We start from the raw sequence: 13,318 nt of genomic DNA on the forward strand, positions 1-13,318 counted from the left end.
GCCCCCTCCCAGAGCAGGGCTGGAGCCTCGGCCGGCCCCCACTCGGCTGCGGGGCCGCGCGTAGCTCTGGGCTGCGCTCCCAGCGGGCAGCGCTACCTGAGCTGTCCATGGTGCTGGCGCGGTCCGGAGGATGCCGGGCGGGACTCCGCGCCGCCGCCGCCGCCGCCCCGGCAGTCACTCTCTGCTTGCCGCCACCCCCGCCGCTCCCCGCACTTAAGTCCCCGTTACTGTCCACCAGCTGCAAGGATTCATAACCATCGTTGCTGGTCTTTTTCCGGTAGCTCCCGAGGAGGCTCATGGGCAAGCTCAGAGAGGAGGAAAACAAATCACCTGGGAGAGGAAGAGGAAGGTGAGAGGTGGAAAGGGATGAAGGAGGAATTAAAAAAAATAAATAAATAAAATTCAAGTGCCCGACATGACGCAAAGAGGAGAGAAAAGAGGGAGCGGCCACGGGAGAGGTGCTTTGCAAGGCGAGGCGAAGCCACCGCCCAGGGTAGAGCGCGGCTGGGGCGCCGAGAGCGAGTGAGAGGAGGGAGGACGCGGCGGCGGGTGCGCGCGCCCTCGGTGCAGCCGCGGAGCCGCCGGCCCTGTGCAGCTCCGGGCCCCCAGCCAGCCACCCTCAAGGCCCGGGGAGTGCCCGGAAGCAATCCTATAGGTGTCGCGCGTAGCCCCGCCGCGCAGCAGGGAAGCTCCAAGCGCGGCCAGCCCGAGGGGAGCGGAAAAAAGACGACCAGAGAGAGTAAGGGAAGGGAGATTCGCGGGGAGTGGTGGCTGAAGGCGGAAAACAGGGCGGGGGAGGGGGGGAGGAGACTACTACTACTACGGGGGAGGGGGCTGTTTCTCGCGCGTAAAGTAGCAAAGGGCTGTGTGTTTCTACACTACAAGCTTTGGGGCTAAGGGGTCTCTTGGTAAGATCCAGACACGCCCAATTCGTATAACTTAGCCTGTATTTGCTAGAAGGTTCTGCATCCAAAACAACACCTCGACAATTATCCTCAAGGAGGGACAGACTTCAAACGCAATAAAGAAACACCGCGTGTTAAAGTGCCAGTTGGCATGTACACCAAAATATAAACAGCAGCAGTATTTTGCACTTTACACAAAATGAAAAAGATCCCTGAATTGGACATCTAGAAGTGGACTATTTTTAACGCTATAAAATAGTTATGTTGTTGTGCACCGTCGAGTCAGAACCCACCCACAGTTGACCCACTGGCGGGTTTTCAGGGGCACTGGAAAGAGGAGACTGCTGATCTTTCTCCAGCCAAACAGCGCAGGCCCAGGCCACCAGGGCTCCCTATAATAAAAGAGGAAGAAGAAAAGTGAGGCTTAGCATCTGTTGATGAATAAATTGGGGAGGGGCCAAGAGTGAGTCTAATGTCATTTCGGATTGGAGTTCTTTTACCTTGGGACCTGAAGAAAGGCCTGTACGACATAGTTTAGCGATATTAAGATGTTTGGGGAAACAAGATTAGTTTTGTTGTTTTGGGTTTGTTGTGGGTTTGGTTTTTTTGTTTTGTTTTTCAGTCTTTTCATCCCACCCTATCTACTTGTCTTTTCCTTCTTTTAAACGAATCATGCACTATTAGAAAATAATTTATTACAAAATTAAGGAAAGCTAAGCTTTAAGGTCTTTTTGTTTGCAAAAACTCCTTCCCAGGACTGGTACATAGCTTTACATCGTAATTTTGTATTCGCATTCTCAAAACTCCAATCTGGCACTAATGGGCTTCTCGAAACCTAGATATAGCTCTTAAGGATCAAAATGCAATTATCAAATGTCCATTTTTGTCTGAAATTATAAGATTTCAAAAGCCTACCTCATTCGCAAATGGAAAAACATGAAAAGAAGATAAATAGCTGTAAGACATCCATTAATAATTGACATGTGGAAAGTTCAAAGTATGATGATGGGTAAATTGGAAGTCATAAAAAAGAAAACAAAAAGCTTAAATATCAGTATCTTAAGCATTGGTGAGCTTACATGGTCCTCTGAATCAAAGGAATCATATGATATACTATGTTAGGAATGACAAATTGAAGAATGGCATCCCATTCATTATCAAAAAGAACATTTTAAGATCTATCTTGATCCCCCCAGTAAGACTAGTAAAATTTAACAGAATAGCAAACAAACAGCAAATGCTGGCAAGGTTGTGGAGAGACCGGAACCCTTATTCACTGTTGGTCGAAGTGTAAAATGGTGCAACTACTGTGGAAAGTGGTGTGGTGCTTTCTCAAAAAGTTGCAAATAGAGATACCATTTGACCCAGCAATTCTACTACTGGGAATATACCCTAAAGATACCATACTACCATCCAAGAAGATATATGCACACCCATGTTAATTGCGGTTTTGTTCACAATAGCAAGGAGATGGAAACAACCTAAATGCCCATCAACAAATAATGGATAGAGAAGCGGTGGATATTCACACAATGGAATACTACGCTGCACTGAAAAACAAGGAACTCATGAAATATTATTCAAAATGGGTGACCCTGAAGGACATTATGCTGAGCGAAATATCTCAGTCACAAAAGGACAAACACTGCATAGGGCCACTGCTGTAGAATGGGACTAGGATTAGGGTAAGCATGAGAAAAACTAGATTAATTATGTATACCGCCTTGAAACCAATGAGGGAGAGAACAGTTTAAAAGCAATATATTTTAGGGCATTATGACTATAATAAGAGTCCAGAATGAAGGTTGCAGAGTGGAGTATACTTAAGGTGGGGGTGGGGGTGCAGGGAGATTGTATACCAATAAAGGAATTTTTCTTCCACTTTTCAAAGAGAAGAGCGAACTGGGGGTCAGGGAGAAAGTGCAACAATGAATGAATGGAAATCCAAAATCTCTGTAAATGTTCATTGAAATTAATTTTAAAAAAATATCCTGAGCAACACTGTCATTGATAGGATAATATCCCTATGCTAACAAAGAAGGTCAGGTTAGTATGACTACTAAGCAAATTTCACACCAACCACTAATATGAAAGATTTTTAGAACAGAAGATATTTTTTAATTAACTTCTGCTGTCAAAAATTGATTAAAGATGCAATCAAGATGAACTGATAATTAACTGCTGATTGAAATGCAAAATTTTCAACAAAACTGTGGCCTTGATAATAGAAATGATGGTAAGGAGAATATAAGAGAACTCTGCAAGACCATTAACTTACTCATCGCAAATCCCTTTTTTCACCAACATAACTGGTGCAAGCTCATATAGATGAAGCTCTGGCAGCCCAGTCCATAGGGAGTTAGGCCTCTCTGGCAGTTCCAATCCACCAGCTTCTCCTTGGGAGAAGGATGGTCAATCTCTCCCCATATGACTTACAACCTCTAAAAACCTGCTGAAGGGTCAGCTGTGAGTTGGCTCTGATTTGATAGCACTAAATAACATATCCCATTTGAATTGAGAGACAATCTCTAGAACAAATTTGACAAATTTAATTCTAATGACCTAAAACAGAAAAAGGAGATGACACAAATAAAGCAAAAAAGACAACTTTTTAGAAGGCCAAAATGCTAAAGCCAATGGAAGAAATGATGATGTAAAAGAACTGAATACAGGGAGCTCTGGTGATCTAGTGGCAAGAAGCTGTGCTGCAATCTCAAAGGTATGTGGCTCAATTCCACCAGATGCCCCCTGGAGAATGGGGGAGCAATCTTCTGTACCAGTAGTATCCGATTTGATGGTACACGACAAAAAAAAAAAAAAAAAAAAAAAAACAAACAAACAAACTTCGATATTAAAAAAAAAAAAAAAAGCATAAAAGAACTGAGTAGAAGACATCTAAGGGTGACTGGGAAAGAGGACAAAGTATAATAAAATTGCAAAAAGCCTGCTGTTAGAAAACCTATAAGGAAGAACATGATCAATGTTTTTCAAGTGTCTTGTACCAAAAAGAACTGGTTGATGTTCAGCCATTTTAGGAGGCAACATATGATCAAGAACTAATGGTACTAAAGGAAGAAGTTCAAACAGCACTGAAACCACTGGCAAAACAAGGCATAAGGAATAGATGGAATACCAATTGTAATTCTTCACCAAACTGATGCAGTGCAACAGGTGTTCACTCCATGCCAAGAAATGTGTAAGATTTGGCCAACTGATCTGTTCCCATTTCAAAGAAAATTGTAAAGGAATGCAGAAATTATCAAACAATATCATAATATTATATGTAAGTAAACTTGTGCTGAAGATAATTTAAAAGTAGATGGCATAATGCACAGACTGGTAACAGCCAGAAACTTGAGCTAAATTCAGAAAACATAGAACAAGGAATACCACTGTTGATATCTGATAGATCTCGGAAGAAAGCATAGAATACCAGAAAGATGTTTACCTCTGTTTTACTGACTGCAAAGACATCTGACACTGTAGATCATAACAAATTACATATAAAATTGAGAGTAATGTGGATTCCAGGAGACTTATTTGTGTTCAAATGGAACTTGTATGCACACCAAGTAGCAGTCAATCAAATAAAACAAAGAGGAGATACTATATGTTTGAATTCATGAAACGTGTACCTTAGGGTTGTACCCTTTCACTGTACTTACTGAGTTTATATGCTCAGCAATAGTGTGGAAAGCAACAATCAGAAGAAGAATGCAGCATCAGGATTGAAAAGAGACTCATTAACAACCTGCAATATGCAGATGACACAACTTAGTTTGTGAAAACAAAGGTGTCTTAAAGAATTTACTCATGCTGATAAAGCATCAACATAAATGAAACAAAAGTCTTCACTACTAGACCACTAAAAAACATCATTACCAACAACAAAAAAACAAAAATACTGAAGCTATCAAGAACTTAATTGTATTTGGAACTACAATGACTATAGAAGCGGCAGTCAAGAAATCAAATGACATACTGTGTTGGGCAAATCTACTGCAAAACACTTCTTCAAATTATTAAAAAACAAAGATTTTGCCTAAGGAACTAAGGTGCAAATGACTTGAGCCATGATCCTTTTGGTCATCTAACAGCCATACAAAAACTGGATAAAGAATAAAAAAGATGAGAATCTCTGAATTATGATGTAGGTAAAGAACACAGAATATATTACGGAATCCCAGAATAAAGAACAAACTGTCTTGAAGGAAGTACACTTGAAAGAAGCTAAGCAATTAACTTAAAAAGTAAAGATTAAAACAAAGTCTTATGTGCTGTGGAGTTAAGAGGAGGAGTCAGTCCCTGGAGAAAGCCATCATGCTCAATAAAGCCAAGGAATAGAAGGGGGGGGAAAGTCCCTCAAACAGATAAATTGAAGCAGAAGCAACAATAGGACCAAATAAAGCAATGGAATGGAGATTAGCAGGACAGGACATTGTTTTATTTAGCCGTGCATGGACTCATTATGGGTCAGAGCTGATTTGATGGTACCTAACAATAAGACTTCATCCTTAGGAGTAGTCTCTGGGTGGCACAATTGTTTAAGCACTGGACTAAGCAAATGTTCCTTCAAAGACAGGCTATGTAATCTGTTTCTGAAAGGCCACAGTCTTGAAAGGCCTATGCAACACTTCTACTCTCATACATGGAGATGTCATAGGTCTGAATTAACCATACAACTAGTAACACCACCTTTTTCTAATCAACCTAGGACTTGGAGTCCTCCAACAACACAAACAAAGGGTATGCATATAAAAGTTGCCTTAAGCCCATGCACACTTCCCAGCTTTGCTTTCTTCTTCCCTAAAGTTATTATTAGTATTTCAATCACCTAAAGACAAATCCTATTTGGAAGCAGAGTTGCCATCCACTTCCTAAACAACATGCTTCTCTGGAAACTCTATGAACTTTGATAAATGTCAATTAGTTATAGAAAGGCTTCAGGCATTTTGTTCATAGGGTCACTATGAGTCGTGCTCAACTGGACAGCAATCAACAACAATGAAGACATACAGGAACAAGGACTGTAGTTTGCAATATGGATTGAAGCTCAACATCAAAAAAACAAAGATTCTCACCACTAAGACAATTAGCAGCATCATGACAGAAAGAGACGAGACTGAGTTTGTTAACAATTTCAGCTTGCTCTGTTCCACAATCAACACACTTGGCACCAGGAATCAGGAAATCAAGAGACGAACTGAACTGGGAAAATCTGTCTCCAAAGTACTAAAGAGCAAGGATATCCATCTAGAGATTAAGGTATGCCTGATCCAGGCCATGATCTTCAACATTACTTGCTATGTATCAGAAAACTGGACAATGACTAAGATGACAGAAGAAGAATCAATGCCTTTGAGTTATGGTGCTGGAGAAAAAAGTATTGAACCCACCATGGACTGCCAAGAGAACTAACAGGCTTGTCCTGGAGAGAGCGAAACCAAGCTGCTGTGTGGAGGGAAGGATTTTAGCTTGGAGAGGCCAGTCTTTGGAGAAGGCTATCATGCTTGGAAGGATCAAGGGACAGTGTCGGAGAGGAAGACAGAAGGTGAGAAAGATTGACACAATAACTGAAATAATGAGAATAACTGTGTTATAGTCAGTGAGACTGACTCAGGATAGAGTTCAGAGCTTTTGTGTTGACACAAAAGTTGACTTGACAACACATAACACAACAATAACAAAGACGTATAGGGAACTCTAGTGGCCTAGTGGGTAAAAGTTGCACTGCCAATCCAAAAACAGGCTGCCCCTTGGGAGAAAGATGGACAAACTCCTCCTATGTGATTTCCAGTGTCTGAAAACTGGCTGAAGGGTCAGCAGTAAATCAGTTCTGATTCAATAGCAATGAGTTGAGTTCTTGTTGTTGAAATACTTTTACCAACTAATAACACGTTAAATGGCTTCAGTCAGATCAGTAAGGACCCAAACAGTGTTTTGGGGCTTACTCTCTCGGGGCAAAAACCTCACTCTGTGTGTGTGTGGAGGGGTTCCCCCTCAGGGAAGTTGTAAATGGCAAGAGAGGAGATTTCCTAGCTGTCTCCTGCAGAACTAAGTGAATTCAAACTGCCAGAGAGACACCACCTTTGGGGTTAGCAGCACAACTCCCTATGCCCTACACCAAGTCTACTTAAAACAGTTTCCTTTAACTCAGAGACATTTTCGTCTTCAGGGTTCACTCAAGCACAGGTTTGTGTAGGTCAGCTGTATGTCCATCCTGACTTGATGGCACATAACAATAACCTAACACATTAATTATATTGTATGGCTAGAGATAAAGCAGGAGTCCAAGAGTGTTGTCTTCTACATCCCTCCCAGTTACCTCTGGACTCACTGACCAGCTGCATTCCTAAAGACATCATCTGATGAAGTTGTATTCTGATCTGAATTATAAACCTGAGTTAATGCTCATTTGTAACAAGACCAAACAACTAGGGGGAGGAGCTGCAATAAAATTTGAAACACACATTGCATGCTGAATCTGGCAGCTTGAGCTATTTCAGCTACTTGACTGAAATGTTAATCTGTAAAGTCTAGTAAAGAAATCTTTTCCAACTGCATTTAAATAATCTTTTTCAGATTTTTTTCTTTCAACTTCATGAATACCTGGTGTCCATCACATACCTTGACAAACGTTAGGTTTATAATAACTAGAATAAGAGAAATTAGAAAGGGCTATTTTTGAAAAGTGAAAATTATTATTTTCAAAAAGAGCACTACTAGTTATTTTTGCTCAACTGTTTTCAGAACTGTAGACATATTGCTGGAGGAAATTATAGATTAAACATATGCCTTTGTATTTTTAGATAGCTATCTCCTAAGTTTGCAAATTTAAAGACAAGAAATGAATGGGCTGTGTAAAGCATTTTCTTTTTTTTATCGTTATGCTTAATCAAATATAAATGTAATCATTCAGAGTAGCTGTTAATAACTATATAATATTTTAGCTATAAAGACCAGATATAATATAGAGTAAAGAAATAATCAGATAAACTGGAAAACTGGAGACAGGGCCTTGCAATGGAATGTGCACCAATTTTAAAAATTAAGATTTTCTATAATAGCCTTTGTTGCATAAAGTATGGGGCTGCTTACCAAAAGGTCAGTAGTTTCAACCCACTGGCCACTCTGTGGGAGAAAGATGGACAATCTCCTCTAAAGATTTATAGCCTTAGAAAGCTAGTGCGGGCGGGGGAGAAAGCCAGTGCAGGATGGCCATGAGTTGACAAGAGGATCATTATAAGTTTTCAGCAATTTATCAATACTTAATAAATTCTAAGTACTTAACAAACTCTATTGTGACTAATACTGTTGTCTTGGCAAATCTATTCTCTGTGCCTGGTAGACCTATGAATGGAGCTCAGAATGCAAATAGTGGTTTCTATATGATTTTTAAACAAAGATATGGGCTTGAGAAATGGGAGCTGAATTGGTAAAATGCATATAAATAATTACAAGCAAGCTTCACTTTTTCCCAAGCTTAAGATCACTCCAAAATTTCTTTTATCTCAAAAACACAGCACACAGAGTGTAGAGTCACAGGACGAGATGCCCTTTTCTGGCCCTTTTCCTTTTCTATTAAGTTCAAACAAAAACTTGTAGTTAATTCTGACTCACAGTGATCTTGAAGGACACAGGAGAACCGCCCTACAGTTCCCAAGTTATAATTCTTTTTTTTTTTTAAGGTTATAATTCTTACAGAGCAGACTGCCACATTTTTCTTCCATCAGTTAGAAGATAGTCTCTAACCACTACACCACCAAGTTCCTACAAGATCAATAACGCCAAAGCAAATTCACTGACGCTGAGTCAATTCTGACTCACAGCAACTGTAAAAGACAGAGTTACAACTGTCCCACAGGATTCCCAAGGTTGTAAAACTCCCCCTCCCCCACCCCCACTGCCACTGTACAACCCGCTTCCGTGCCTGCAGCCTATGAGCAAGGACACCAAGCAATGGTTCAGGGTTACAGTCAAGAGTGTAAATTCCCCCCCCCTTTCCTTCTCATAGCTTTATTTCTCGTCTGTCATCTCCATTTCAAAGTACGTCTGGCATTAGGATGGCATGAAGCATCTGTTTCACCTCTCAGCTCTGTTAACTATTCCAGTGAAGACACACAAGGATAATGATCTTTTAATGTAACAGGCTGTAAATCTTGATGGTAGCAGACCATCATATCTTTCTCACACAATGTGGTTGCAAGCTTCAAACCAGACCTTTCAGTTAACAGCTGAGAGCCTTAATCATAGTGTTATCAGGGCTCCTATCATTGACCAGTTGCTTCTCTCTGTGAAGATTATTCTCTGAAGAATGTTGGAGGCAGTTTCTGTTACTGTTCATTCTACCTCAAATGCTTTCTTGTCAAAACATATTATACATCACTTCTGTGGTGGGTCTAAGAAGAAGTCAATATGCATCATGAGCTATATGGGATTAATGATATGTGCTTTTTGCTTCCCAGGAAAACAATTTTTTTGGTTATGATTAAGAATACATGACCATATTACCTAGAACTGAATCCTCATTCCAATAACTCTTAATGTTTCTGCCTCATTTTTGAGGCAAGTTACTTACCGTTACCTTGGGCTAGTTACCTAAAGTCTCTGCCTCATTCTTCTCCTTTACACAATACATACAATAATATTTATCATTATAATATGGTAATGAGAATTAAATGAGTACCTGAAATATAGCAAGTGCTTAATAGATATCATCTGTTGTTCTCATTGTTGTTGTTATGTGCCATCGAGTCGCTTGCGACTCATAGTGACTCTATGTACAACAGCCCTAAGCTCTGTCCTGTGCCAAACACACTGTCTCTGATACACCCATCCCGATTACCCCAGTCACTGAATCAATCCACCTCATAGAAGGCCTTCCGCGCCTGTGCTGTCCCTCCATCCTCCCAAGCATGATGTTCCTCTCCAAGGATCAGTCCCTCCTTACATCATGTTCAAAGTATGTCAGACGAAGCCTCAGAATCCTTGCCTCCAAGCAGCAGCCCGGTCTAACCCTCTCCAGGATGAATCCGTTTATTTTCCTAGCAGTCCATGGTACCTTCTATACTCTTCTCCAGCACCACAGCTCAAAAGCATCAATTTTCCTTCTATCCTCCCTAGTCATTGTCCAACTCTCTGACACATAACAAGTGATTGCAAAGACCATGGCCTGTATCAGACGTACCTTAGTCTCCAGAGTGACATCATTGCTCTGGAGAGGTCCCTAACAGACTTTCCCATCGCAATATGTCTTTTAATTTCCTGGCTGTTGGTGCCAAGAGTGTTGACTGTGGAGCCAAGCAAACTAAAGCTGTGAACAATCTCAATCTCTTCACCGTCCATCCTGATGCTGCCAATTGGTCCATTACTTCCAATTGTTATCATTACTTTCTACTATTATGAAATGTGAAAAGAGCTGGAGTTAGAAAACAAAAAGAATATAATTCACTAGGCATTTCTCAAGCTAGCAGAACTGAAGAATAAGTTCAAACCTCAAGTTGTAAGGCTAAAAGATACTATGGTCAGAATTTTGAATGATCCAGGAAGCATCAAAAAAAGAAGATGGAAAAAATACACAGAGTCAGGGTACCAAAAAGAAATGAATGATAGGGAACCATTTCCGGAGGTAATGTATGAACATGAACCAATGGTAATGAAGGAAGTTCAAGCTGCACTGAAAGCACTGGCAAAAAATAAGTCCACAGGCAAAAATAAGGAATTGATAGGATACCAACTAACATGTTTCAACAAAAAGACACAGTCCTGGGTGTGCTCACTAGTCTGTACCAAGAATTTTAGAAGACAGCTACCCAGCCAACTAACTAAAAAAGATCTGTTTTTGTTCCCTTCCCAAGAATGGTGATCCAACAAAATGTGGAAATTATTAGACAATATTACTAATATCACATGCCAGCAAAATCTTGCTGAACAATACCAAAAAACCAGTTAGAACTATATATCAACAGAGAACTGTGAGACACTCATTCTGGGTTTAGAAGAGACTATAGCACCAGGGATATCACTGCTGATGTCAAATGGATCTTGGCTGAAAATAAAGAATACCAAATGCATGTCTATTTGTGTTTTACTGTCTCTGCAAATAAATTTCACTGGGTGGATAATAACAAATTATGGTTAACACTGCAAAGAATAGGAATCCCTGAACACTTAATTATGCTCGTGTAAAATCTATACCTAGACCAAACAGCTGTTATTTAAACAAAGCAAGGGAACACTGCATAGTTTAAAATTAAAAACGGTGTGAGTCAGGGTTGTTTCTTCTCTCCATATCTATTCAGTCTGCACGCTGAGCAAGTAATTGGAGAAGCTTAACTTTATGAACAAGAATGTGTCATCAACAACCTGTGTTATACAGATGGCACAAACTTGTTTTCTGAAAGCAAGGATTTACCATGCTTGCTGCAGAAGATCAAGAACTACTACCTTCAATATGGATTACATATCAGGATCTAGAAAACAAAAATTCTTACCGTGAAACAATCAACAATATCATGATAGATGGAGAAAAAAAATTGAAGTTGTCAATGATTTCATCTGACTTAGATTCATAAATAACACACTGGTACCATCAGTTAAGGAATCAGATATGTTGCACTGGGAAAATATGCCAGCAGAGACCTCTCCAAAGCGCAAAGGGGTAAAGATTCCAATTTAAAGACTAAAGGTCACCTGATTCAAGCCACGGTCTTTTCAATTAGTTGCTATACACCTGTAAGTTGGATGATAAATAAGGATGACAGAAGAATAAAAGATGTCTTTCAGTTGTGGTGCTAGAGAAGAGTACTGAATATCCTATATATATCCAAAAGTACAAACAAATCTGTCTTGTGTAAAGTGCAAGGAGGAGTACTTGGAGGGGTGCTGGTTAGTAGCATGGATGGCAAAACTTAGGACATGTTGCTAGGGGGGACCAGTCCTTGGAAAAAGACATCATGTTTGGAAAGTTGGAGGGTCAGTGAACTAGAGGAAGACCTCCAACAAGATCAATTGGCACAGTAACTGTAACAACAGGCTCGAGTATATCAGAGATGATGAGGATGGCACACGAGAAGACAAGGTTCAGATCCACTGTCCACAGTGTTGCTATGAGTGTTGGCAAGTTGATGACCCCTAACAACACCAACAGCTTTACTTAGAAGCTAGAATAAATTACTTTATTCAGAACTATTTTGGTCTAATGAGTAAAGAGTTGTGCCACCAGCCCAAAGGGAGACAGTCAAAATCCACCGGCTGCTCTGTGGGAGAAATCTGAGCAGTCTATTCCCCGTGCCATCTCCAGCCTCTTAAAATCCACTGGAGGGTCAGCTATGAGTCTATCCTGACTCGATGGCATGTAACAACATAAAATATTTGTTACCATGATATAGTATGGTAGTAGAAAAGCAAGAAAAGTATTAAGCACTGGCCTGCTAAGAAAAAGACTAGTGGTTTCAACCCACTCAGCCACTTTCAGGATAAAAATCTGGTAACGTGCTTCTGTAAACTTGCAGACAGGAAAGCCTTATGGGTTAGCTCTGTGTGACACGGGACCACTATGAGTCAGAATCAATCAGATGGCATCCAATGACAAAGCAAAATAAAGAACTTTGGTTAATGTGAAGTGACTACTGTACTTGAGTTTTAGGTATTTTGCAGTGCTTGAATACAGAATACCTCATGTTTCCTCATGATATCTAAAACAGTACCTCATGGTGGTTAGTGGGCAGGGAGTTAAATGTGTAACAATGAATGAGTGGAAATCCAAGTTTTCTGTAAACTTTTATTAAAATATCAATAAAAAAAAGAGAAAATCCCACCCCCCAAAAAAGAAAAATAATGTGAACGAGAATAGTGCAAAACACAATGTACAAAACTTTGTAAGCAAATAAAAATAAAATAAAAAGGAAAAAATTTTTAAAAATCAGTACCTCACAACTGAATTAATCAATTAATGAGCAAATAAACAAAAGTAACAGATAGTGACCCTAATCCAATGATTCTTTTAAAAGTCCTATGTTTGAACCTATTGATAGATTATATAACAATCACTTTAACAACTTGTTACATGAATTTTATATATTAATCTGACTAGGCTATGGTATTTGAATGTTGCTATGAAGACCTTTACAGGTGACACAGTGGCCAAGTGCTCAGATGCTAACCAAAATTAAGTGGCTCAAACCCACAAGCCACTGAATAGGAGAAAGATGTGAAAGTCTGTTTCTGTAAAAACTGCAGCCTACAGAGTCCTATGAAGCAGTTCTATAGTGCCACGGAGTCGGAATTAACTGAACTACAGTACTACTAGCAAACATCTGGCTTTTCAAGGACATATTCAATAATATAAATATATTAAACCTGTGTCACCAGGTTTTTCGTTTTAAATTTTAAGGAAAGTTTATAGAGACTTT

At 39.9% G+C, this 13,318-nt stretch overlaps 1 protein-coding gene across 3 annotated transcripts in view; it reads right to left on the bottom strand.

The window, feature by feature from the left end:
• The window catches only part of DNAJC6 (DnaJ (Hsp40) homolog, subfamily C, member 6), a 239,428-nt gene that overhangs the window by 138,375 nt on the left and 87,735 nt on the right, over nucleotides 1-13,318 (bottom strand). The window contains exon 1 of one of the 3 annotated variants that reach the window (XM_006879763.1): nucleotides 97-445. The exons of the other annotated variants lie outside the window; for them this stretch is intronic. Coding sequence (XP_006879825.1) covers nucleotides 97-298 — 202 coding nt within the window. The 5' untranslated portion in view covers nucleotides 299-445. Of the gene's footprint in view, nucleotides 1-96; nucleotides 446-13,318 lie in introns of those variants that run through there. 3 annotated transcript variants of the gene reach the window in all.

The sequence above is a fragment of the Elephantulus edwardii genome, unplaced genomic scaffold (genome assembly GCF_000299155.1).
Source record: "Elephantulus edwardii isolate Elephantulus edwardi_28Jun2011 unplaced genomic scaffold, EleEdw1.0 scaffold00005, whole genome shotgun sequence".
NCBI lineage: Eukaryota > Metazoa > Chordata > Mammalia > Macroscelidea > Macroscelididae > Elephantulus > Elephantulus edwardii.